Source organism: Micropterus salmoides, unplaced genomic scaffold, assembly GCF_014851395.1.
Source record: "Micropterus salmoides isolate LMB-PRFRI ecotype aquatic unplaced genomic scaffold, ASM1485139v1 Ms_hic_scaffold_8, whole genome shotgun sequence".
NCBI lineage: Eukaryota > Metazoa > Chordata > Actinopteri > Centrarchiformes > Centrarchidae > Micropterus > Micropterus salmoides.
Window position 1 is genome coordinate 18,550,762 of NW_024044570.1, and position 25,874 is coordinate 18,576,635.

The 25,874-nt window shown below is 39.3% G+C and overlaps 4 protein-coding genes across 5 annotated transcripts; 2 read left to right on the forward strand and 2 right to left on the reverse strand.

Moving 5' to 3' along the window:
• Positions 1 to 73: 73 nt before the first annotated feature.
• On the forward strand, positions 74 to 5,341 carry si:dkey-24l11.2 (uncharacterized protein LOC100034462 homolog). Its single transcript, XM_038706100.1, is given in 15 exon segments — positions 74 to 183; positions 1,660 to 2,283; positions 2,794 to 2,853; positions 2,956 to 3,008; positions 3,088 to 3,161; positions 3,164 to 3,231; positions 3,405 to 3,477; positions 3,528 to 3,786; positions 3,889 to 4,117; positions 4,255 to 4,369; positions 4,495 to 4,563; positions 4,566 to 4,611; positions 4,708 to 4,819; positions 4,918 to 5,030; positions 5,174 to 5,341. Coding segments are annotated over 15 exon segments (2,067 nt in total). The 5' UTR covers positions 74 to 81; the 3' UTR covers positions 5,244 to 5,341.
• Positions 5,342 to 5,486: 145 nt separating this feature from the next.
• Positions 5,487 to 7,478, forward strand: ch25hl1.1 (cholesterol 25-hydroxylase like 1, tandem duplicate 1). Its single transcript, XM_038706098.1, has one exon. The coding sequence runs from the start codon at positions 5,912 to 5,914 to the stop codon at positions 6,743 to 6,745; it is 834 nt and encodes a 277-aa protein (XP_038562026.1). The 5' UTR covers positions 5,487 to 5,911; the 3' UTR covers positions 6,746 to 7,478.
• Positions 7,479 to 7,488: 10 nt separating this feature from the next.
• On the reverse strand, positions 7,489 to 12,214 carry kti12 (KTI12 chromatin associated homolog). The gene is given in 10 exon segments (XM_038706099.1): positions 7,489 to 7,698; positions 8,435 to 8,503; positions 9,998 to 10,060; positions 10,167 to 10,326; positions 10,487 to 10,566; positions 10,669 to 10,724; positions 10,807 to 10,859; positions 10,948 to 10,999; positions 12,042 to 12,104; positions 12,107 to 12,214. Coding segments are annotated over 10 exon segments (825 nt in total). The 5' UTR covers positions 12,192 to 12,214; the 3' UTR covers positions 7,489 to 7,554.
• A 1,343-nt stretch (positions 12,215 to 13,557) lies between these two features.
• Positions 13,558 to 23,233, reverse strand: znf592 (zinc finger protein 592). 2 transcript variants are annotated; one of them, XM_038706095.1, is made up of 9 exons: positions 22,475 to 23,233; positions 19,706 to 21,915; positions 19,171 to 19,349; positions 18,908 to 19,081; positions 18,667 to 18,826; positions 17,142 to 17,402; positions 16,122 to 16,234; positions 15,866 to 16,007; positions 13,558 to 15,755 (listed from the first exon to the last, which is right to left on the reverse strand). In XM_038706095.1, exons 2-9 carry the CDS (start codon positions 21,893 to 21,895, stop codon positions 15,270 to 15,272), a joined length of 3,705 nt encoding a protein of 1,234 aa, XP_038562023.1. In that variant the 5' UTR covers positions 21,896 to 21,915; positions 22,475 to 23,233; the 3' UTR covers positions 13,558 to 15,269. The 2 variants fall into 2 exon arrangements, with proteins under 2 accessions (XP_038562023.1, XP_038562024.1); XM_038706096.1 differs by having other exon boundaries at positions 23,071 to 23,231.
• Positions 23,234 to 25,874: the final 2,641 nt, after the last annotated feature.

Sequence of the window (25,874 nt, forward strand, 5' to 3'; positions counted from 1 at the left end):
TGTTTGTTTTATTTGTTTATTTGGTTTTTATGTTAGTCTGCACATGATCTGTTCCACACTCCAGTCCGGTAGGTGGCGGTAATGCTCCTAAATTGCTGGCTGTCAACCGCCAATCAAATCAAAAGAAGAAGAAGAAGTTTCCGGTTGCAATCCACTGTGAAAAAAATCTGTACCCACTGGAAGGTAAGGACACTTTTAAAAGGTTTGAAATATTTATAACACGCAAGGGCTTGTCATCACGCGGGACATACTTTTACGCGGTTTCTTCTGTGTATTTGAGGTACTGTCATTTTCCAAAAATAACTTTGATCTGAATGAATTGACTAATGTAACGTTAGCAAGACACTCCCCCTGTACGTAAAGTTAAGCTAGCGAAGTTAACTAGTGAGATAGCTAACGTCGGTCTTTTTCTGCCGATAGTGAACACGCTGGTTAACATTAGAGCTAAATGTCCAGATGCCACGCTATAGTTAGGAGGGTTTTAGATGATGTGGACGATAGATGGACGCCTGTTGTTACGCCAAAGGAACCACAAAAAAACAACGAAAATATTTCACGTAACGTTAAGTTAGATCTTTATGCGTGGCAACAAAACATCTGTCCAAATCCATCTGGTAGACCATTAAATATCTGAGTTTTTTAACAGAGACAATCTGATGTTGATGTTTTGCCCAGGCCTATAAAGCTGGTATATGGTCAGTCCTTTACACATGGCTAGTCCCATTTATTTCAATAAAAATACATCTTAAAGTCCAACTGAAATCACATTTTGTTAATTGCTTTGTATTAGTAAAAGAAGAAAAAACGGTTTTTGAGGGGAAATATTAGAAATGCTTCCTTTTCTTCTGGGCCAGCTAGAGGGGCGTGTCGGTGTCTGTTGATTGACAGCAGCTTTCAGACTTAAAACGCTATCATGAAACCAAAAAACATAATATATATTTCTTCCTTTTGGTTTTAGATTTTTTTTTTCTCATAGGAGAGCCAGGACAAGTGATATACAGAGCGGATATGCATTCTGTAACAAAAAAGCTATTTAATTTCAGTTAGTTAACACTGCAACATACAATGATATTTTGGACTAGTTACCTCAAGAAAAAAGATTCAGATTTAGCTTATTTTTCTTGTTAAACACTGGATACTTTCTACAAATCCTTCAAATTAAACAATCTGACTCATGTCCACACTAAGGCTACAACCTGGGATGAGTGGTCTCAAGAAGGCTTACTTTATTTTAAGGGGTCACGAGACAAAAACGTTGGGTATCACTGCTTTAGATTATGGTGTCTTCCACTTTGTGGGAGTGGTTGGAGAAGGTCCTTGTATTTTTCAACATGACAGGGCCCCTGTGCACAATACATAAAGAAATGGTTTTCACAGTTCAATGTGGAAGAACTTACATGCCCTTATGACCCATCATCAGTGCCCGACCTTCGCTAAGGCTCTTGTGGTTGAGTGGGAGTAAATACTTGCAGGCAGGTTCTAAAATCTTGTAGTAAGTCTTCTCAGAAGAGTAGAGGCTATTCTAGCAGTAATATAAATGCCCATGTTAATCACATATTGCTTTAATGTTTGTGTGTACACATGCTTTCGGCTTTGTAGTGTTTACATATAGGTAAAAGAAGTAGATCCATCTCTGTATTTCTGTATTCATTCATTCAGGTGTTAATAGTGATGGACGATGGTGAGGGAGAAAAGACGGGTGAATCAGAGCCCGTACTTCAAACACAGCCGCTGTGTCGTTTCTTCTGTCAAGGAAGACACTGCAATTTTGGGAAGAAATGCAAATTCCTACACATAAGAGATGATGCCAAAGTTCATGAGAAGAAAGCCATCAGGACACCAAGCCAGTCAGATGTTGAATTTCAAAACTCAGAGGTCCTTGGAGAAAATGTGGGACACAGGGAGAATTGCACTCCCACTGGCAACTGCAGGGTTGCCCCAGCAGCCAGACGTCGCCCCTGTCGCTACTTTATTTCAGGCCACTGCACCATGGAAGACAGATGTCGCTTCTGGCATCCACCACAGTTGCCCCCAGTGGATAACCAGCCTGTTCCTGGCAATTACACAAAACCTGCACAGAGGATACCACCGGTACCCTGTCCCAGCATCCTCCAGCAGGTCAAGCTGTGTGACCTGACAGAGGATGTCGGCAAGCAGCTTCGAGACACAGAGATCAAGCAGTTGAAGAAGCGTTTTCCCAAAGACCAACTCATTATTCAGGAACGAAGTGATGGGAAAGTTACTTATTTCAGGGCGACTGTAGGGGCTACTGATCCAGACTGGGTAAACATTTTCATTTATCATCTGTCTCCTTTCCCCTCCCAAGATCTTTAGAGCAGAAATACATTCACATATTATTTCTAATAATAGTGGTTTGGTTTTAGTTTAACTTTTAATTTGTGAACTTGAGCAAGTCTCTCCTTAACTGATTAACAGAGTGAGACTGTATTTGGACACTGAAGCTTCTTCATAGACAATAAATAGTAGAGCCATTATTACTATGCTGTGACAGAAGCACCCAATGTGGTAATTGTGTAATTGCTGGGGTTTGTTTCAAATAAGCTGAACCAATGAGATTACACTAAGCATATTTGTTATATGGGGAACTGGGTAAATTGGTGAACTATTAATCCACTTAATCAGTTGTTATGGAGTCCAAAATCCACAAATATTTTCTGTAAATCATTAATGAACCAACTTTTCTCACACATGCCATGCTTTGGTTTGACAGTGTATTACATTGGTGAAAATGTATTATCTGGAAATATACTGACTCTGCATTTCATTTCATAGCCTTTTGATCTGAAAGAAATCGACATCATGGTGAGCTTCCCAGACAATTACCCCCAGGAGGTAAAGCCCACTGCTATCATTTACATTACAGGTTCTGTGACATACCATACAGTAAATGGTTTACAAAGAACAGTTTCTCATCACCTTGATACATTTTCTTAGATCTTCACATTGGACGTACCGTTGGACCAGGATCTGCCACCAGTAATGGCAAGGTAAAAGCTTGTGCAATTTGTTTTTAACATTTAGCATTTAGAGTACTTGGCGTTGACATTTCTATAAATCTCTACTCAGACATGTACAGGAAGCATCATTAGAGTGGCTTCAAGCCAAGCATGCAACCAATCAGCTTCTGGGAAAGGTAGAGCTGCTTTCCGGCCTTTTCTTCGCTGGCTAGATCGTAGCTTGGAGAGACTGTTCACTGAGGGAGCCAGGCAGGTGAGAACCTGCATGAACAGGAGGTTGTGAATTGTTATTGTGTGTTTTCCCATTGAATTTACTGAAATGACCTGTAAGTCACAGCTTTCTACTATTTATTTTTGACAAAAAAAAAATATATATTTATTATCTCCAGCAGTAAAATGTCTCTTTTAATGCTGATGTCTTTGCAGTTGAAAAAGGACGTTGATTTAGAAAGAGCTGGATTGCAGTTCATACCATACCAGGAGCTCCAGGCAACAGTGTGTGAAAAGTCTGGGAATGATCATTCATCTGACACTACTGCTGCAGATGAGGTGCCAGTGATGAAGGAAAACTGAAAAAGACAGAAGGCGAGAAGACAATAGAGGGAGGGGAGTTAGTGCAGCAGGAGCATCCAGGATGCGATGAAGGGCAGCAGCAGCTGGGGGAGGAGGAAGCCAGTCATCTGGTGGAGAACATTAAGATCAGCGATCCCCGCAAAGGCACCGAGGTGAAGCTGCTGGGACTGAGGCTGGGAGAGAACACAGCCACCGTAGTGGCCCAGCAAATCACGGTTTGTCTTCAATGTAACAGGTAAGGATAATAGCTAAACGTCTTATCCATATCACAAATTACAGTTTGTTCAATTAGAATGACCCGCAATTGAGAGCTTGACTGTATTTGTCCTGTCTGCAGGTGTAAGGTAACTGCAGACCTGACACTGACTGGAAGGACACCCTGCACAGCTCAGTGTGAAAAGTGCAGTGCAAGCATCAATGCTGCATTCAGGCCCTGCATGCTGCACCATTACAGTGATGTCCTGGGATACCTGGACCTTCACAATGCTGTACCTGCTGACCTTGTGCTTCAGGAGTGCGACCTCGTTGTGGGCTGCCTCAGCTGCTCCCAGGATGGCCCTGCGCTGGTGATGAAATGTGTCCTGCTTAACACTAAACACGTTCTTTGTGTGAAATGTAACCAGTAATAAGTGATTTACGATATATGTCGATATAAGTTCTAGGCTTCTCTGAAACTGATTTTTTTGTCTTTGATTTTCACTAGAACGTTTCCTATGGTCAAGCGAAGGAGTTTAATTGTGAACACTGCCACGGCAAGCTCAGTATTTTTGCTGACAGCACAATATTCCAGTATATTCAGCCGCGTGCCAACACAACAGGTCAGAGCTCACCTACATTTGCTGAAGGGATCAGCAAAGATCTTACAACAACAAACTGCCAGTGCTACCTCACATTATTATTTAAAAAGCTACTACGTGCACCCCCCCATCCCACATTTGTGCAGGTTCAAGTGCTTCTGCTGGTATTTATAAGACAATAAGAGATCCTGCTGTGCAAAAGGGGAAGCCACTGCCAGAAAAGGTGCATGCAAACATTTCAAACAGAGCCATCGCTGGCTAAGGTATGATCCTCACTGTGTCCCATCTCACATATCTGACATTCAAGCTCTGAGAAGAAACGAATGTTGTGAAAGCTTTGTACCACTGACTGCCCTCAGGTTTCCCTGCTGTGGCCGGGCTTACCCCTGTGATGTGTGTCATGATGAGGACCAGGACCACCCCATGGAACTGGCCACCAGGATGATCTGTGGCCACTGCGCCAAAGAACAGGTGAGCATGACGTCACAATTAAGCCACAGACCTTATATCCTCATATATATATATGTGTGTGTGTGTGTGTGTGTGTTATACCTACATCGTTGTTTTAGCCGTACGGCAATGGAAAACCTTGCATCAGCTGTGGAAGCATGATGACGAGAGGAGCACGCACCTGCCACTGGGAGGGTGGACTGGGATGCAGAAACAAAGTCAAAATGAGCAGGTACATCCACGTAATGACATTCAGGTCCACATAGGTTTATTGTTAACATCACTGTTCAAAAACATAACAGTAGTAGTAGTAGAAACGTTTATTTCTTTCTGTGACTAATGGGTAAAGAGTTTGTGGTTTTTCTTCCTGTTCAGAAATGATCGACACAAATATGCCAACACCAACAAAACGGTTTCAAGGAAGGCAAGCAGTGACAAGAAGTAGTTGGTGAAGAAGAGCATTATTGCCTTAATTTGTGAAGACATTATGTGATTCTTGATTTCAATGAAATTTTCCCCAATAAATCATGTTATGATCTTTCAGTGTGAGACATGTTAATATTTAGACCTGATGTTTAAAGTGTGTTCATCTCTGTATTCATTTTATCAAGGTTTAACTCTTCAAGTTATTAGGTTTAATAGGACACGCACAAGATGCACTGAACAAAATGCATGCAGGTCATTTGATTGATTATACAGTGTATTAAAAGATAACCTGGTCAATTCAAGTAGTCCAGCGTTCTAATCATATTTTGAATCCTTTTAGATTAGGAGAATGGACAGTGCAACAACGGCTTTCATTTATCTTTAGACTAAAAATATAAAAGGTAGAATTATGTCTGTCTTCATTTGAAAAATATGCAGTTGCAAAAAGCGTTCTAATAATTAGTTTTTTTAGGTTTTCTTTTGTAGACCCTCAAACAAAATAAGTGTGTATTCTGCAACTCAGATTAGAAAGAAATTGGCGACATTGAACTGCTGGGGGGAAAAAACCCTACTGCTCTGTTCCGATTTAGAGAAAAGCCTCCTTCCATTGAACTCCACTATATAAAGGCAGAACTTTGTCTTGATCCGGAGACTTGGAGCAGCAGCCTTCAGTGGTACCACAGCGAGATGTTGAACATCAGTGAGCCAATTCTGCAGCACCTGCCCTTCAGGGCCTCAGACCATCTACTGCAGCCATTCTGGGATTATTTGCTTTTTCAACACCTGCCTCTCATCTCATCTCCTTTTTTCCCCGTCCTGCTCACCTTCTCCAGTTATGTCTTCTTCAGCATACCTTTTGCTGCACTGGATCTCTTGGGAGAAAGACTGCCTTCAGTCTATCAGTACAAGATCCAACCAGACAGGCTGCCAACAGTGGGAATGATGGTGAAGATCTTCATGTCATCGCTGTATAAGCACATATTCTTTGTTCTGCCAGCTGTAACAATTGGTATCTTCATACTGCCTACACCAACACTGCCACAGGAGGCCCCAACTCTTTGTGAGGTAGTTATTGATGGACTGGCTGTACTTCTCGTCTTTGACACTCAGTACTATATTTGGCATTACATACATCACAAGCAACCGCAGCTCTACCGGTGGATCCATGCAATCCACCATGAATATAGGGCACCTTTCTCTTGGTCGACTGAGCATCTCAGCATCCCCGAGCTGATGGCTGTTGGACTCTGGAGCAATCAGGACCCAATTCTTTTAAAGTGTCACCCATTGACTGCATGGTGTGTCACAGTTGTCAGTGTCTGGATGTCTGTGGAGAACCACATAGGCTATGACCTGCCGTGGACTGTCAACCACCTGGTGCCTTTCGGTCTGCTAGGCGGTGCACCGGCTCACGACATGCACCACCAGAGGCCGAGCAGTAACTACAGTGTCTTCTTCAGCCACTGGGACAGAATCTTTGGCACCGCCGTTCCACTGAAGAAAAAAACTATGAGAAGATAAGTAAATAAATAAAATACTGCAATCTGTAAATACTGCATGTTTAGTGTTGTCTTTATGTTGCACTGTTTTTTAGCACCATCACAGTGTTACTATAGTTTCTATAATTTTACTTGCTGCTCCTCCTTTTTTATTTGAGAGGCTGCTTTCTTATTGACCAAACTTGTGAAATACAATTGAAAAGTTGCTAAAAAGTGTATTTTCTTATGGCTTTTCATTTAATGAATTAAAAATCGACTTTTTTCTTTATGTGGAATAAATCATTTAAATGTCAACATTTAATGCATTGTTCTCCATGTATTACGGGAGCATAATCACACATCATTCAAGTCATTCCAGTTAAGTAATCAACAGTAATTGGTTACATTTGCAAGCAGAGTACAAATTTCTTCTTTCCTGTTGTTGCTTTTCTCACAATCTTCTTACGTAATGCAAAATCTTTGAAAGAGCTTTCATCAGACTCCAAAGTCCACAAAGGAACATAGAGCTTTTGAATAAGAAAGCTAAGTACGATTTGTCAGGCTTGCCACCACGATGTCGAGGAATTAATGTTAACCTGATTTGAGAAAGTGCTGAGCTTTGACTGTACAGTGTTCCAGACTGACTTGAATGTGTAATTTGTATATCATTTCATATATCATTCATTGCATATGACAGGTGATTAAATATTTACTACTAATTCCTTCTCATTACTTTGTAACTGAATTAAATTATTTAAAAATGGCCAAGAACACACAAACATGCAACACATTTTAAAATATATTTATTTGTCACAGAAATAAAAAAAGAAAACAAACCAATGCTATACAATTTCAGTGAAGACTCTTATTTAAATACTGCACAAACATGTTGGAAATGTGTCCAGTGTTCTCCGTTGGGTGCATCTTGGTGTAGCTGATGAACTGGCGTCGGAATTTCCTTAGCTCTGCCATGTTGATGCTCCTGGTGAGCTCAATGTTCAACATCAAGTTAAGGTCATTTGAATGCAAGCCGTGCTGTGTGCAAGCTGTTCTCACATGAAGACAGAAAATGTGTTTTCTACAGTACGGCTGAACACTGAAGAAGCAATAACTAACAGACCAAAGGCATGTGAAGGTCACAGCACCACATCTTAATCTTTAAAGAGAACACCACAATAAAGCAACACAAAGTACTGACTGTTGCTGACGTAATCTCACATTTCAATTATGCATCTGTCATTAAAGGTTGACAGGCAGCGAACGTAATGTACTTTCAAGTTAGTTTCTGCCTGGACCAACATGTTCAAAGAGGAAAACCAATGTGTTTGCTTCTGAGAAGGTCTGACAGTACTGCTGACAACTGAAATCCACTAATCTATGCAATTTGGTTTCTCTGCTCCATACGTATCCCACCGTATGTTATTACAGGCGAGACCTTTAACTGTGATTGGTTGCTGTGCCTTTCATTTAAGTTCTTTGATGGATATGCATTCATCCACCTCCCCCTTCTAAGAAGTCATTTGAAGTAGAGTACTTTGCCTCCTGCTGGTGAGGGAATATGCTTTCCCTAGAAGGGTGGGTGGTAAAAATACAAATTTCAGACAGTCATTAGCTGTGAAAGATCACTGCCACCCAGGACAGAACAGAACTGTTAAAATCTGGTTAATGTGAAAAGATTCTTCAGAATTAGGTTTTAATAAAACATGTAGACAGGTAAGTATAAAAAGGATATCTTTTCTGTAGCTCCTGGAACTGCAATGAGATCTCCGGGTACACTTGTCTTCTGTGCGTTAAATATTGCCTGAAAATTTTCAATTCTGTTCATCAAATACATTACATACAGACGGTAATGTTTTTAGCAAAGTGAAAATACAATCGGCCGATGAATCAAAATGAGAAAACAACTTAAAATTATTCATTTGATTTGGGAATTTGTGCAAAAATACTAATATAATAATAAAAAAGACAAATGTGAGAATGAAAACATTACTGTCCATGCAGACTGAAGTATGAAGAAAATGCAACATAAAACAGTTACCATTTCAGGCCACTAACAGATGTACTCAATAGCTAATCAAGGAAACAGATAAAGTGATTTCACAACCCATCAACTAGAGGCATCAGTAGTTAAATAATTACAGGAGCAAAGGTAGTTACAAAACGGGATCCAACAACAACATTCCAATAATGACCGGTTCACAGGGGGAGGACACACTGGTGACTGCAGTGCACCTGGTTCTCATAATAGAAATTTAAAAACTTTCACCAGTTGTGTCACTTTGGAAAAAGCATCAATATTGACATCACACAGTAGTTCAGACAGGCATGGAAGTCATTTATAGTCCATGTTCCCTACCCTTTGAATCACGTATACAACGAGACAAGTCTCAGAATAAGAGAGTACATCTTGACATTCTGTGGTTTTGATCGGATCTTCCCAGCTGCGGGGCGGTGAATTCATTTTATACTTTAAAACACAACATTCTCTTGGTCTCAGTGAGGAACTAGAAATCACAAGGTTTCTGTAATGGAAATTCACCTCCCTCTGTAAATACATAAGGTCGACTTCAGTATTTTGAAGTTGTGCGTCGTTCACCTTAGCTCCTGTACTGTAATTATTTGCCAACCTATTAACTCAATGTGATGCCTTTCATCTCCTAATTGCTATTAGCCAATGAGTTGTTAACCAACTCTGTTTCCTTGATGTGTTATTCATGACACATTCACATCATATGGGATGGAAGGAAGACATATCAAAGATTCACATGTTTACAGCCTGCAAGGGTTGACGTCATTTGTCGTTCACGACAAAATACAACACTATATCCTTTAAATTTGGGTTTAATTACCTTGAATAACTGGTGTGAGATGTACATGTTTGTTTGGTTTTCAGGCATTTCTATATTATTAGGTACTAAGCCCTGTTTTCAGAGGAGTTAGAGCCTCCAAGTCATAATTACGACTTGGATGTTGACATGAAAGCTATTTTCAAGATTTAAAACTGGTAATTACAAAAACTCTGATATAACATGAACATGGCATTAGTACACCTGCTAATGGGCTATAAGTACCTACATTATCTTTCTATGCACAGAAGAAAGTCTATAAAGTGGAGTGAAATGTTTGCCAATGCTTTGTTAATTGAAGTTTAAACCAAGTATTTTTTCTAAATATGACCCCTCAGGCCATTATTTTTACTTTTCAATGTGTGGCTCTCACTTTGGTAATCTTGAAATATGAAATAACTCAAAAGACAGAATGAACAGAGTATCCAAAAGGACATATGAAGACATACCATTAACACATCTTGTGTGATCTTGTCCAGCTCATACAAGAAGTTTGCAGATGACAATGGTTGCTGCAGAGAAAAAGAATATCTCTGTTACCATTAGATGGTCAAAAAGGCAGCATGACAGAGGATACTTCTACATCTCCTGAATATTGTACACTTGTAACAGTCTTACGCTCTGTGTAGACTGGTTAGGTGGGGGTGCTTTTCTTTTGAAAAGTGCGTCAGAAATGGCTTCATATGGAAGCGTGTCATCTTTCAGGATGGTGAAGAGAGGACTGTCCCATCGGTTTCTGGAATCTGGAGCTTCAAATCTCAGCACTAACGCATCAAGGCTATAAAAAAATTACAATCCAAAAACAAAAAATGGATTGAGTTATTTTTTTGACAATGACAGGCATAAAAGGTATTTTAAAGCCTATCCAAAAAGGTAAAGACTGCCCAACCAGAAAATGACATGCACCTCTACTGTGTGTATAGAGGCTTCTCACTCACATGTCTTGGGTGTACTGCTCAGCAGCATCTCTGTTGGTATTCCATGTTGAGCTCACTTCATCTGACGTCAAACAGTATACCTTCATTAAAAGAAAGCATGTGATTTTGACTTGTGTGATAAAAGTTTGGGTACTAGTTTTCTTAGATATTAAAACTCCGAGTTATTTCACTAGAATACTTACCAGGCAGTGTGGTGTCTGTGTGTGTTTGATGAGACAGAACAGTTCGTAGCGGTAGCCTGTAAGGTATTTCAACTTTAAACGTACATGAATAAATAAATGATAATGTCAGCATAGTATAATACTGTTAGCAAGATTTACCTTTTATGTAATTTAATGAATCCAAAATTACAATGTCATCCTTGTTGACTTTCCTACAGAACAAATAAATAAAGGTTAAAGGGTTGTGACAGTAGAACATTACCAGTGAATCTAATCCAAAAGCAGATCTGAAAAACCCACCTCTCTACTTCAGCTTTCAGAGATGCTCTGACATTTTTTTCCTTTTGGGAATCTGCAACATATATACATATCACATACATCAAGGTTAAATCATGGCAGGAGTGGGAATCCAGTCTTCTTTGTGACTGTTGTATTTATGATATCAAACAGAACAACAAAATATTTCTGCTTTCAATTAATCTGCTAATTGTTTTCTTCTTGATTAATCGATTCAGTTTGATTGTTAGATTTATAGAATTTAAGAAAATAGTGAAGATGGCCTTCACAATTTTCCAGACCAAAGTTGACATATTGCTATTTTAGTCCACTGAAAAACAGTGCAAAACCCAAAGATATTGAATTTCCTATCAGAGGGTACGAAAAACTGTACATTTTAACATCTGAGAAGTTGGAAACCATGAATTTCTTTTGCTTGCAGAACTATCAAAATTGTTGGTGATGTATTATATTCAATCAATTAATTGATTATTGAACTAGTTTTTATCTGATTTATATTTAAAAATTATCTTGGGAACCAAATGTAATACCCAAATATTTAAGCAATGTATAGTAGTATTACCTGTATGTAAAAGAAGTGAAAACACGATTTATGTATAGTATGTGAAGGGCAGGCTATGGTTTGATAAGAGCCTTTATCGCAGGACACTGATGACACTCGCACGCCAAACTCATTCAAAATAACGTTACCATTAAATGAACGCTGCCCAAAACGTTGATAAACGGTTATACTCCAGGCCCACGACTGAAAAACTATTAGCTTTCGGCATATTTTCAGTTTGTGGCACACCTAGTAACGATACAGAAAGAAGTCTATTTTAACAACAGGTTGTCTTTTTAGCAAACTGGTTCCCGTGTTATTACATTAACGTTACTCCCCTAAGTTAGTTAAATTAACGTAACGTTACGTTAGCATCAGTTCACCGCGAAAGTCTAACTTTAGTTAGCATGAAATACTGCGGTTGAATCAAAAATATGCAGCGTTTGGTGGATTGCTAACATGTAAGATGACTTTACAATCAGATTCTGAAAAAACTAGGAGCTACAAACACGTAATAATAAATGAAAGGAGACATGGCTAGCTTTACTTAACTTGCCTGCGTAAACAGTGTTTTTCTCAACGCCCAGGGCTCCTTCTCCCACAATATGAACCTTTCGGCAGTGTTCTGTTCAAAACACGCCTTCAGTTCTTCTGCCCTTCGTGTTTTGCCACTACAAGGGTAACCACACATCACTATTAGAGGCATACCTGCAGTTTTTTATCTAATATACTAACCGAAGATGTGAAAAGCATGTTGCAACTTTCACCCGGATATGGTTACTACTAACATCTTTTTACAACGACCAACAGAGGGCGCCACAGAGCCAACAGATTATACTGATTGAATATTTTAACTATTATGTAAAATACTTTGATTAATAGAAATGAAACACACAACTTCATTGCAGTATTTGCTCCTGTTTAATAAAATAAAAGAGAATATTTCAAACGACCAAAGAGTGAAAATCAGCAGAAAGATCTGACAACTGATCTGGCTTTCAGTACTAGTTTATTAACAGTTGGCACTACATAAAGACTAGGTTCAAATAATTGGACCACAAAACAAAGCAGTGCAGATTGGCATCACAGTGGCATATACAATGTAACATATCACATTTTTTACATGATTTTAAAACCCTCTTCATCAGTTGGATTTCATACTGTCACAGTAATGTGACAGTATTGGTTAAAATGTTCCTCAAGCAGGATCCCGTCCTCCTCTAAATGGATGGAAACAATAATCAGTTGTACAGTTCATTTAATATATCAATAATTAATAATAATAATAATAATAATAATAGTAATAATGCACTAACATGTCCAGTGCCTGATGTGGTTGTCTTTGTTGGGTAGTTTTCAACATCTGAATGAGCAGTGCCTGCAGGTCTTCCACTCGGTACAAAGGACTTACAGCTCTGACTTCAGTGGGAACATTTACATCTTCAAAGGCGGACTCCATAAAGGAACTATCCACAACACTCTTCTTGCCCATGAAATGCCCTTAATTAACACAAAATATAAATACATCTTAACATAAACTGTCAAAAATATGTGTATTTTTTAAAAAAAATCACTAAATTATCAAATTATCTGTCAGAATAGTATTATTTCTCTTACCTGTTGCCCACAGATTCCCCCTCGGATTCACTTTGATCTTTGAAACTTTATTTTTCAGCTCAGTTAAATCAAGACTCATTGAAGATGTCATGGAAATGTATAAGATAAGGATGAACGAAGACAGGAATCCTGCTCTGCAGATGTTTGCCAAAGTGCCTTTCATTCCTCAAACGTGTTCTATGCAATTTGGTGCTAGTTAATTAAAATCTCTGCTCTTCTGTAACTTTGAGGACAGGCTGTTATACTGACATAGGATGGGCTTAATATTCTAATGGTATGAAGTCATCCATCTGTGGTAGGTTTCTTATTGGATGAAGGAAGCACATTAGAGTGCCTATTGCCATTCTGACTTGGCTATGACGATTGTAAAGTACATGACCTCAATGCAAAACCTCTAATTATCACATCCAAGTGACACCCAGTATTATAGCGTGAGACAAAAGACAAAGCAGATATATAATTAAATGCACCAATTTATTTGTAAGTACTTGACGTAAACATTACAGCAAGGCACACGGGCCACTGCATGCTGAATAGATGTAATGGCTTAAGAAATGTTGTAAATCCAGGGTTCAGTGGCTACTGTATGTACACAGGTAACTTTCCTATACAAGTCCTCACTGTACACAGTATGAAAAGTACAAATATTTTTTAATGAGCATTACAAAAGAACAAGTTGTGAACATTCTTTTCAGCCTCTGCAGTTTGATATCTGCAGCATGGTGATTTAAGGACTAACAGAGAAACAAAGAGCTCAAAATAGAAAAGTTCACTTGCCATGTCAAGTCAATATGACCACATAGCCTTAATTTATTCCCAAAATAATTTATAAAATTTATTAATGTGGGATAATACACATTTCCTACATACATTTTTTACATTGCACTGAGATTACCTGTGACTCCTCAAAGCCTTTCTTCGTTCAACAATCACTGCCATTAACCATGGAGGTAGGAACTGTCACCGTTTTCAAAACATAACAAGAGGTGCCGATTTACAAATCAGGATCTGCGGACAAGAAGGACCCTTCATTATGAGCGCTGATCCAAGAAATGGCTTTTTTCATGGATTTACCCAATTCCTCCGATCCTACCAGTATTATTATTATGAGCAACTTCATGTAAAGAGGTCCTGATTTATAAAACATTATCTCCAACATGCCTCCAAACTTTATTCACTGTTACTGGATTACCCAAAACAATGTACCCTGATTTGACATAACCTCGACTGTTCATTTGTCTGAAAAATACACTTCTGGTAATTTGAGGTATTTTCAACACTGCGGCACCAAACATCTAATACCTCTCCATGTTTCCCCTGAACACTCATTCAAAAGAAAAAACAAAGAATAAAATGAAAAAAAGGCCAGATCTGGGACAACACATGCACCAACAAATCCCATTCAACAAACATAAAAACAAAAGCATTTCAGAATGCTTTAATAGTCAAAAGAAAGTCTTGTTATTTATGTGTAGCCTAACTTCAGCAGGCTTTGCTTAGATCTCAAAGGACAGTTTTTTCAGATAACTGTTTACCAAGAATGCAGAAATACGGCTTTTAAATGAAAATCGGACTATACCATGTTTTGTAATAAATGTAATAAAATTCTAGCTTTGTACTGCAAATTAATTGCAACACAGTCATTCCATAAAAACTGCAACCTGAATCCCATTCAGGTAATAGTGTGTAGCATTAAATACTTACTTATACAAAATTCAAGCAATTAAAATTACAGTTGATTACAAAGGTGAAAATCCACCCCTTCACTGTTATTCAGTTACACCAGACCTAAGAATTAACAGAGATTCCTGAGTCTCCTGTCAGGGTGGATGGAACATTTGAAAACAAAAAACAAACAAACAAAAAGACATAGAAAGAATGAAGGCAAGATAATTATATTACCGACATGCAAAGTTAAACAAAAACAATTGAAAAATGACTATGAATTTGTCCTCTCATTTATACTGCTCTTTAATGAATGTTGAGGATATGCTTGACTATACTGCATGACCTCTGAATAACTTGAGAAAAATGTCAAAATGAAAAAAGGCCCAAACACTTTGCACCACCTCCATGCAGAACATCAAACATCCCTTGTTACTTTCACATGAAAACTGAAGATATCAAAGCAGCTTTAAAGAGGTGTTGACTGTTGAGGTGGCTCTCACTACCGGAGAGAGACTGCGTGTGTCTGAGAGTGAGTGCGCAGTTTTAAATTACAGTCCGCGGTCTTGTCACAGCGCAGGCTTGCTGGCTCATCTGCCTCGGGTTCATTCAGCTCCAGTAACAAGTCATTCACCTCATCGGTATCTGCTGATCTAACTTGCTGATTATCCTGGTCCTTCTCTCTAACCTTTGCCTCCTTCACTTCCTCTTCTTCAGGATCTTTCACTTTGTGTACAATGAAAAGATGTCTGTTGAGAGACAGCACAGATGTGAAACACAGGCCACAGTGAAGGCACTGAGGAGTGTTTTCATCAGTTTTATGCTGTGGTATGTGCTGCTGGAACTGTGTACTGCTGTCTGTGATGAAACCACACTTTGAACAACGGAACTGCGTTTTAAGACGCTTCGCTGAAGGAGCCTCGAGACTGAAAGTGCCACCCCGCGCCTCCACCTGTGTGTCCACTGCATGTCTTTCTGATACAAGCCCCTGAAAATAACAGAAGTATTACTTACTATTACTATTGAGGTTCATAACATTTGGATTTGTGCCGGACGTTATTATGTTGTTTGTATTAAAACAAAAAAACAAACAACTACCTTGCTCAAATCCTTTTTTGATTCCTGGATGGCTGTTTTCGGCATTTGGCGAAGATCAGGATTTTTGATTCCATGCATTAGACCAATGTGGTTCTTCAACGTCACACTTGTCGTGAATGTTGTCTTGGTATCCATGCAATACCTCAAGTGAAAAAAAAACAAAAAACAAAATTATAGAAAATTCCTGGTTAATTTGACAAAACTCTAATGATGGTGACAACAGTGATTTGTACATTCTTAAACATAAAAATCTCACCAACAAGTGTAAATTTTCTTTTTTCCATCATGCTCATTGCGAATATGTCTTCTTAGACTGGTTGTAGAGTTGAAAGACTGCTCACAATGTCGACATGGATACTTCTTCACTGGCTGTTACATATAAATACGCAGTCATAAAAAGGCAGATACATATACAAAATGTGACAGTCTTCCAACTTCTACTGTACTTATTAACTTGTAATTATTTATATACAAGTAAAACATGTGCCATACTCAGCTATAAAGGGTAGTTTTAATCTGTAGTAAGAGGTCTCATAAAAAACAAAAGTAAAATCTAGAGGACCAAACTGAAGCAGTTAAACATATAATTTGGCAAACAGGGCAAAGCTTTAGCAAAACTCTTTTGGCTATAACCAGAATTTCATACCACAATTAAGAGCGCGGCTGTTTGTCTCATGCTAAAAGCTTCAGACCATGTAATCAATATGCACTCTGACCTCACTTTAGGACTCACAGTCCACAGAAACATTTCCTCATTTCAGCAGCACAGCTCATAAGGTGAAGGCTGAAAGGCAAGTAACTGGCCAAAGTGCATTAGATCAGGCCGACTAATCACAAATACCAACCAAAGTAATGGTCCATTTAATGTTAGCAAGTATGCAGGTAGGAAACGGCGAGTTTATTTTTAATTTATTGGTTCAATTATTTTATTTTTCCCAACCAGCAAAATTAAGTGTGCTAATTGTGAAACTGGAGGCCTTAATCAATGGTTGTACACATAGTAAAGAGGTTCACAGCATATAAGGCTTCTATACAGGAGGGATTTAAGCCCATTTCAGTCGTCTGGCTCACCTGGGTCTGAAGTAACGGATACGCTGCTTTCATAATCAATACATGCTGCTTATTGGCTCGCGTTCCACTTATGGTTAAAATATATACGCTATGAAGTGTATTCTATTATAATTGAGCAAAAATGCCACAAAAAACGCATATCATGTCATTAATGTGTTGGTTGAATGCATACATATTTCACCATAGGGAATTCATGATCTCCCACCTTTCCGTGGTTGGTCTTCACATGAGAAACATAGGATTCTCGTTCAGGGAACCACTGGAGGCAATCCCCACACGTCCAGCCGGTGGGCTTCACACGGGGTCTGCTGTCCTGATCAGCCTTTTTCCTGGGACTATCTTTGTGTGTAACTAGGCTGCGACTCTTCTGTTGTTGGACGGAATGAGCACCCTTGTACCAGTCAGCATCGTCTGTTTGTGTACTGCTCTTCTCTGTCTCTGCTGTCATGTTCCCGACATGAACGTCCTGCAAAACAGAAAAAAAAATTTGGTAACAAATATGAGACCTTATCCTCTCCTCGAGGTTAATGGTCACCTACAATGTGTTAGTTATTTAATACAGAGAACGCATCATTTAATAAACAATATTTAACTACTCTTTTGCCAGTACAGTGAAACAACAAGACTGACACTTATTAGTGTTGCTGGAATGTGTGACTTAATGAATTTCCATGTTGATTTGTCTGCATTGTGTGCATACCGTGGTTTGTAGATTAACAGAGCACAGCAAGATCTGAGCTTTGCTGGGCAAGTAAATTAATGACCCCAAATGTTCAGGTTAGATGTCACTTTTTGCACAGTTTTAACAGACAATTTTCATTGAAATAATGGAAATCAGTAACCAGTTGCTATTTGGTTTCATTATGCTTTAGTTTCAAGTATCAGATAAGTAACCAAGCTGGTAGCTAGGGATGAAATGGTATGAAAATTTCATATCACGATTATAGTGACCACAATTATCACAGTTATCAGTATTATCACGGTATTGTAAAAATGTGCCTAAAAAGATTAAAATTTACTGATACACACACTGAAACCATTTCAACAAGTTTTATATTGAAAACTACAAATACAATTGCCATTTTGTTTGCATAAAAAATAAAACATCACATACCTTTTGTAAACATATGAAAATCATCTAATTGTGCATTATCAAGATTTTATATTTTATAGGTAATACAATGACCCCATGGACAATTACATGAAAACAAATAAGTCTTTAGAAGACAGTGATAGTAACTGTAATGAGCCCAAAAACTAAGTACGGAGTACTGAGTCTGTAGCGTTTCTAGATATGCTGGTTGGTTGACTAAACTGCGTAACGTGTTATCATGTGCAGTGGACGAATAGATTCTGCTGACACACGACGCACACAGCAACGTTTTTACAAGAGCAGCAACACTGAGAGCTTCAGTTTACAACGCTGTTAGCAAGTCAGACAGACAAACCACAGCTATAAATTAACTCACCCACATTCACTATAAGGTTATTTTCTTCAAGTAAGTTTCCCTCAGCACTCTCATAAAAACTAAAATCCGACCGGAATTCAAAGTTACTGAAAAATCTCTGCAGCGTTGTCTTCCGCCATATTGTCATCGACCACAAAAAAAACTAAACACGTTGCATTCTGCACAATGCAGAAAAACTCCAAATACATGATAAAATCCAACCCACAAAGACATGCAGAATAGCTCACTTGCAGGGAGATAAAAAATGCTGTCTGGGCTAACCTTGAAGTGCTGCATTAACAGCTGCTTCTGTGGAAAGACGGAGTTGCATTCTGGACACTTGAATACACAGGTAACACGCATGTTGGCATTCTGATGGAAATGCTGAAACAGTAACGGCTTCTTCTTGAAAACTGTCTCACATGAACACTTAAATATTAACCTGCAAAAGAAAGAAAAAAAAAATTCAAATGAGCTGTAAAAACAAATGTGCAACTTTTAAGGTCATGAGATGTTAACTTACTGAGGGGATATTTTGCTGGCACTGTGTTTATTTTCTAAATGCACTTCACAGCCGTCAGAAGTCTTGAAAGCAACTGGACAGATGGAGCACTTGTAAAAGACCTCACAGTGTTTCTCCTCAATGTGAGTCTTTTGTCCTTCGAGGGTCTTGAAAACCATATCACAGTGAAGACATCTGAAAGAATATGAAAGTTAATGCCACCTTTCTGTAACACTGTACTGTATGTTTTTAGTAAGGCCTACTTTTAATGCTTGCTTACTTACTTGTACCAAGCCTTGCGAGCGTAGTGCAGACAGTTTTCCTTGACATGCTTCTGTATGTCTGCAGAACGACTCAGGGCCCCACACTCAGGACAGCAGTAAGGAGACTTGTGTGCGTGAATGCGTTCGTGAGCTCTGAAGCTACACTTGTTGGGTAACAACATTGAGCACACCTTACACGTCTGTTTTGTAAAAGAAAAAAAAGAGATACAAACATGGAAACTACATAAATACTGGTCACAGTGCCTTTACAGGGCAAGTGGTGATATTTAATATTTTTCTTATTGTCAACAAATCTCATGAAAGACTAAAATCAACAATGAATTGATCCTACAAACAGGTGTTCTCAGTACTAGCCAAAATCTGATATAGCATTTTCCTTATACAAACTCTTTTCAACTTCTGAGGGGGGACATGACAGAAAAAGTATGAGCCATTGGACTAACATATTGTTGGTTTTGGTCTTTTCACTGGATTGTTGGCTATAACAAAAATATAGAATATGCCCAGCTTTATCCCTCAAGTAAACACAACTCACCAGTCCTTCCACATCTTCTGACAGCCTCTGGTAATGGCCTGCAAGTGCTTTGTAGTCAGGTAACTGCTTGTTACACTCCAGGCAACGCAGTCGGTGACGAATGACATTGTCTGGATATAGGGGCAGGACAGGCTGGCTTTTAGGTGAGGGTAATGGTGAAGGGTTCACAGGTTCAGTACTCATGGGTACAAACATTTGTTCCACTGCTATGGGTTTCATATGGAGCTGTGTGCACTGCATCACCATGCCATTGTTCTTGTGTTCTCGTGCATGTGCCAACAAGGCACACTTGTTGAAGAACACCATCGTCTTTGCGCAGTGCATACATCCTACTTCAAAGTGGACACTCCTCCTGCTGTAATGATACGCAAGACTCCTCTCCACCACGAAGGAGTCCCCACACTCAAGGCAGCAGTATCCGCGCGGTGGAAGGCTGATATTGCTCTCTGGAGGGGGGTTGAGGTTGGGCACATATGTAGGCACAGGGTTGGCATTGTTCAACAGTCTGTTTAAGGTTCCCGCAGCGGTGTTGGGGACGGACGTGTGAGGAAAAGGTTTAGCTGTTTTGACCTGATGCACCAGTGGGACAGTGCTGTACACCATACAGGAGAGTGCGTGTTGGGTTTCTTGATGAGAAGTGGACCGTGCAGCTACTGAGGCGGCAACACTGTGAGGGACCAGGTTCAGACTGGCTAAGTGCATTGCTTTGGGAAGGAAGCTGGTGTTAGTTGTGTGGCCTGATGTGGATGATCCTCTCTTTGGTTTCTGCCCCTGATGTGCAACAGATCGTTTGACAGGACCACTAGTATTATGGAATATTGTTGTAGACTGCGTTAAGCCTGGCCTCCTGGCATTAGCCTCTGACTTCTTGTGTCTAACTTTCGGTGAGGATGAACTGGCTGGGGTAACTTTAGTTTGTAATCCAACAATACCATCAACAGCTGCACTTTGAGACTGATGAGGAGACATATTACAGTAAGAATCTTCACTAATCATACTCTGTGATGGAGAGGATTCATATGCAGAAGGAACATCATCTGTTTCGGAATCAGGCAACACACTGGTGACTGTGCGCTTGATCTGCCCAGACGTGGTTTTGATAGTCTTAATTCTGACCCTGGGTATGGCAGGGGGTGACCCAGATGCCACTGCAGGGGATGCTTTGCTACTACTATCACTGCAAATGCTTACAGGGCTATCAGAGGGCTTCGTTAACCGTTTCACAGCTTCAAATGGACTTCTGGGGCTTCGTGGGGATATAGTTACTTTGGGGCTTGCTTTCATGCTGTCATTCTGAACCGGATTATGCTCTCTGGGATCTTTTCTAGCATTCAAAGACACCAGAGCCTCAAGGCAAGAGGATAATTTAGATGTCTGAGATTTGACTTGTGGACAAGAAGTGGGAACATCCATTGGAGTTCCTGAATTACAGTTGGCCTCAAAGTTCTGGTTACCGCTTTGTGGGGGAAGTGCACTGTGTATTCTAGGTGTTTCATTCGTTTCGTTACTGACACAGACTTCAGAGTGTTCCTCGCTTCTACTACTTTCTTCTCTGCTCCTCTGAGTGTTCTTGGGAATATCAGAATCCTTTGGGCAGTCATCAAACATACTGAGATCCATGTTTTGGGGATTGTCTGGGATTGAACGTTCCACCAAAATTGAAGCTTCTGGGAAACAGGGTCTCTCTTGTTTCGGATGCATTTCATCTCTGCTACACTGAGTGTCTTCAGATTCAGGACTGGAGATGGGACTAAAATGAGAAAGTGACTGGGAAAATATTGGCGTTCCATCAGGTTTATGCTGAATAGGTGCCTTTCCAAGAAGCTCTCTTGAACTCTCCCCGTTCAAAGCAGAGACAAATGATTTGGAAAAGTCTGTGTTGGTTGTCTCAACAGAGTCAATGGAGGCGTCTTGTCCCCTGATTCCATTTTGCAATGCTGGTCCAAAACCTTCCAATGATTCCTGCCGTCTCGTGTTTTTCACAATAACACTTACAGCGGGAATATCTGCTGTTGTGTCAGCTTGGTTACTCAATAAGCTGTCATCCAGACATATCCCTGTGTGTTTAAGCGGGCTCTCTGTCTCCTCGTGACTCTCATGGATGGGCTCTTTGGCATCCAACCCTGTGGCATCTGGGATGTCAAAGGCAGCCAGAAGATCATCAAAATCTGGGGTTTTCATGTCACCCATGACTGCACAGGCTCATAAACCTACAGAAACACATACAGAGTTAGCTTAATATGTCATTTTTCAATTTACACAGTGGGTACTGCAGGCAGAGCTTACTGTTGTTGGCCTAAGGCAGCGTTTTACAATCCAAATAATAATGCTGCGTTCCAGTCAATGTTGGACCTCCAAGCATTCCAGGTGCACAATGCCAAACATTAACAAAGAACATGGCTGAACATGACAAACTGATGTTTGTTGTGTACACCCAATTGAACTCTCAGTAATGGCCTTGGTGTTACATAAAAAGTTAATGAAAACGAGACATAAATATACGTTATTCATTAACTGTGTTCCCGTCTAGCTACATCAGTAGGTAATCTGCAGAAGTTAGTAAATGTATATTTCTAATGTTTTCACTTTCCTGGGGGGAATTTAAATAACTTTAGTGCAGAAAAGATGATTTTCAGAGACAGTTTACTACAACCAGCTACCTCATAACATCGTTGATACATTCATCATGTTTTACTATATGATAGTATATATTATTTAAATTAAATACAGGCAAATATAGTTTACGTTGTCTTTTTGTTGATAGTTTACCATTTACAATATGTGCTTCCATGGGTGCTGCCATTGTTGCGTGACGTCAGACAATTGCTTCTTCATGAAGTCGGGGTAGATGGGTTTGCCCCGAGTTTACAAGTAGGAACTCCAACTTTGAGTAGCGTTGCATTGCACTTTTTCTAGTAGGATGTCGGAAATGTTCGAGTTCCGAGTTGTCTGAACATGTAACTGAAGCATGTAACTGTTTAGCAGCTGGGTGACGTCCTCTATGCTAACGTTAGCTTAATCTAGCAAGCTAAATATTAACAAGTCTGCTGGTCTTAGTCTGTGCAGCTACTATTTTGTACCAATGCGTGCATTAAGACACAAAATAAACACTTAATTATTCTACTATGGCCCTACCGTTATCAAATATCAACTCCTCCAAATGCGGAGCTACATTAAAGTTGTTTTGCTATTAGTGTAGCTAGCATAACATAGAAGCCAGCTAACAAGGTACAGTCAGCTAGACGAGTAACGTTAGCATTATGGAGCCAAGACGGCAAGTTAGCAATCTATCTTAGCAACATGCTATCGCGCAAATCATTTAGCCAACCTAGTAAACTCGTTACTTGTCGATGCAGTGCGCTTACCATTTGATCCGGTTATGTTTAACAACTCTAGTAAATTAGTTATACAGTCAGTTAACTGTTAGCGCTAAGTTTGCGCCAGCTAGGTTTGTCATTTGCAGGGTTTCGTAGCTAGGCTACAAGCTACTAGCGTTAACGTCGTAATCCTTTCCCTTACCTGGGCGATTCAAACCCTCGACGCTGTCTTACAGACGAGAGGCGGTGCCATGGACCACTTGAAAAGTTAATACTACACGTCCCTCAAGAGAAGGATGAAGATGTATTGTGGCTCAGCTGACTACAATACACAAAGGTTGGTATTAATGTATCTCTTAAGTATTCACACGTAGGGAGGGTATACATTGTACACAAGTGTCCATGGCATGGCTAGAACAATGCCCTGGACCATGCCAAGAACCTGAGGGCCCCTGGGGGTAACTAACCGCCCCATCTCCCCATTGTTACTGCTCAGCATTGTCTATTCCTTCTTACCTTGCTTTTCAGTTATAAGCTGGTACAAAATTATATTGATTGCTCATAAATAAATATATGTCTCAAATTCCAAGCTTTCTCTGTGGGTGTACTCCAGCAATTTAGTCTTGTACCTCCAATAATTTGGGAGACTCACATGACAAAACGAATGGCCAAAAACTGAAGCAGCAGAGGCTGCTACCCTGACTGTGTCCCTATAGCTCAAGCTTCGAAAACACTGGATCATACGGGTCCATCATACAAATGAATATATCATTAGATGCTCCCTGCCTGATAAAAGACTCAAGTCCAAATTAAATGAAATGATCAAAATGCCTTTTAATTAAGATTTTGTTACTCTGAATTATAAGATTTGGCCAGTGTTCCTCAGACACATTTCACATTCAACGTTACATTTACATTTACTCATTTGGCAGAAGCTTTTATCCAAAGCAATTTACATTTGAGCAACTCATACATGCACCAGTAAAAAAGAGATCTACAAGCAACAATAGGTGCTAGTAAGAGCTATTAATGCATATGGCATACATGGGATAAATACCTAGAGTTAACAAATAGTGCAATCAAGACAAGCAAATTGACACATTGTGTTGTGTGCTTATCATTACCAGTTGGATGTTGATGTGAACAGCAAAACAACTTGTGTATCCTTTGATATGCTCAGTGACCTTACATCCGTTCTGGCAGTCAGTGCTTTAATAGTGTTATGTTGATCCTTTTCAATTCATAATCAGGGTGTAAAAAAAAAAGAGGAAACCAGACATCCACTCCACTATTTGTTCATGTCAGTAGCCTGAATGTGCCATAAACCACATGACGTTAGGTGGCAAAGATAAGGTATTGTTTTACTGTTTGTTTTTAATACATGCACAGAGGATTTCCTGGCCAGCAGGATTGATACAGTGAGGATTTGCCATATGAAACAAAGTGGAATTGAATGGTGATAGATTATCAATGGAACTGGTACAATACATGCCAGTTTTCCATCATTTGGGAAATTCACAACTCATACTGTAATGTGGAACTGACAGTAAACTGTATCTTGCCCCAGTTTCGCAGTGGTAATCACACATTGTGGGCCATTAAGGGCAATTGTCACTTTAAATTGTTGTCTGTGATTCAGTGCCTCCTAGCCAAATGTCCTAGCCAAAGATCCATGACCTCAAGTCAGTTTGGACAGAGCATAGGCGTATGTTTTCAGTGAAGCTAGTTTGTTATATCCTGTAAGACAATATTGAGGGTATTAACACACAAAATTATCCCTTCCCGCTAGTCAGGCTGTAAAGTGATGACACCAATTCCAGTGAAGTTTACAGACACCCAGCCCTACAACACTTTGGTATCTGATTAAAAAGTAAAAAGCTTCACTAACTATACACCTAACAATGATGTAACAGGATCTAACAGATATGGGGAGTAGCAGTGACCATATATGTTTGTATAGTCAGTGGTTACAACAACGTAATGTTATTTGAGAGATGAAGCAATCATTTAGGAAGCTGATTTCTTTATGTATAGTTTTAATTTGGTAATGTTATTTGAGAGATGAAGCAAACATTTAGGAAGCTGATTTCTTTATGTATAGTTTTAATTTGTTAGTATGTGAATAGAAAATCATTCAAGGTATAAAGGTCAAGGTAGTTTATTTTACAATTGTATAACACAAGGTTGTACAACAAAATGAAAGTTTGGATTCCTTATGTGATGGCTGTATTTCTGTCGTGTAATATCTGTTTCAGCAATAAAGCCAAAAAGGAAAAAAACAGATTAAAAACAAAGGTGTAATGAAGTTTAAGGGAGCTGAAGGCCACAGCATCTACATGCAATTCTTAGCCTAAATAAGATTAATGGTGAGATGCTGCATACATTTAGTTTAAAATTTCATAAATTAGTTTTGTGTTGTATACATTAAAATCATCCTTCAAGTGTGTTTTGTCAGTCACAGCTTTGACTGTCACATTTAAATGGTCAAATTGAGTTGGTTGGCAAACAAGTTGATGGTGTACATAAAAAGAATGGCTTGGTTTATTGAACCAAGGCAATTATGCTACAAAATCTGTCATTAGGTCATTAACCTCTGCTAATGAATTTCAGGGTCTGCAAGGCTTTCTGAAAACGTAGCAAACACAAATATCATGTACTTTAAAAACAAGATTTAATGTTTATCATATCCATTCAGACAGACTGAGCCCTCATTGAGTGTTATGAACCATGGACAAACGCCATTTCATGGGGAATTAGAGTTTATTTTCTGTACGACAAGATCAAATTTAAACAGCAGCGAGGAGAGCAAATAGCTGCCATTACATCCCATCATGAATCATCACCCTGGAAGT

Coding starts and splice junctions, on each gene's coding strand:
- ch25hl1.1 (XM_038706098.1), top strand. CDS start 5,912: ATGTTGAACATCAGTGAGCCAATTCTGCAGCACCTGCCCTTCAGGGCC.
- znf592 (XM_038706095.1), bottom strand. CDS start 21,895: ATGGGTGACATGAAAACCCCAGATTTTGATGATCTTCTGGCTGCCTTT. Junction 19,082..19,170: donor GCTCGCAAGGCTTGGTACAA/GTAAGTAAGCAA, acceptor ATATTCTTTCAG/ATGTCTTCACTGTGATATGG. Junction 17,403..18,666: donor TGTTAATGCAGCACTTCAAG/GTTAGCCCAGAC, acceptor TCTGTTTTGCAG/GACGTTCATGTCGGGAACAT.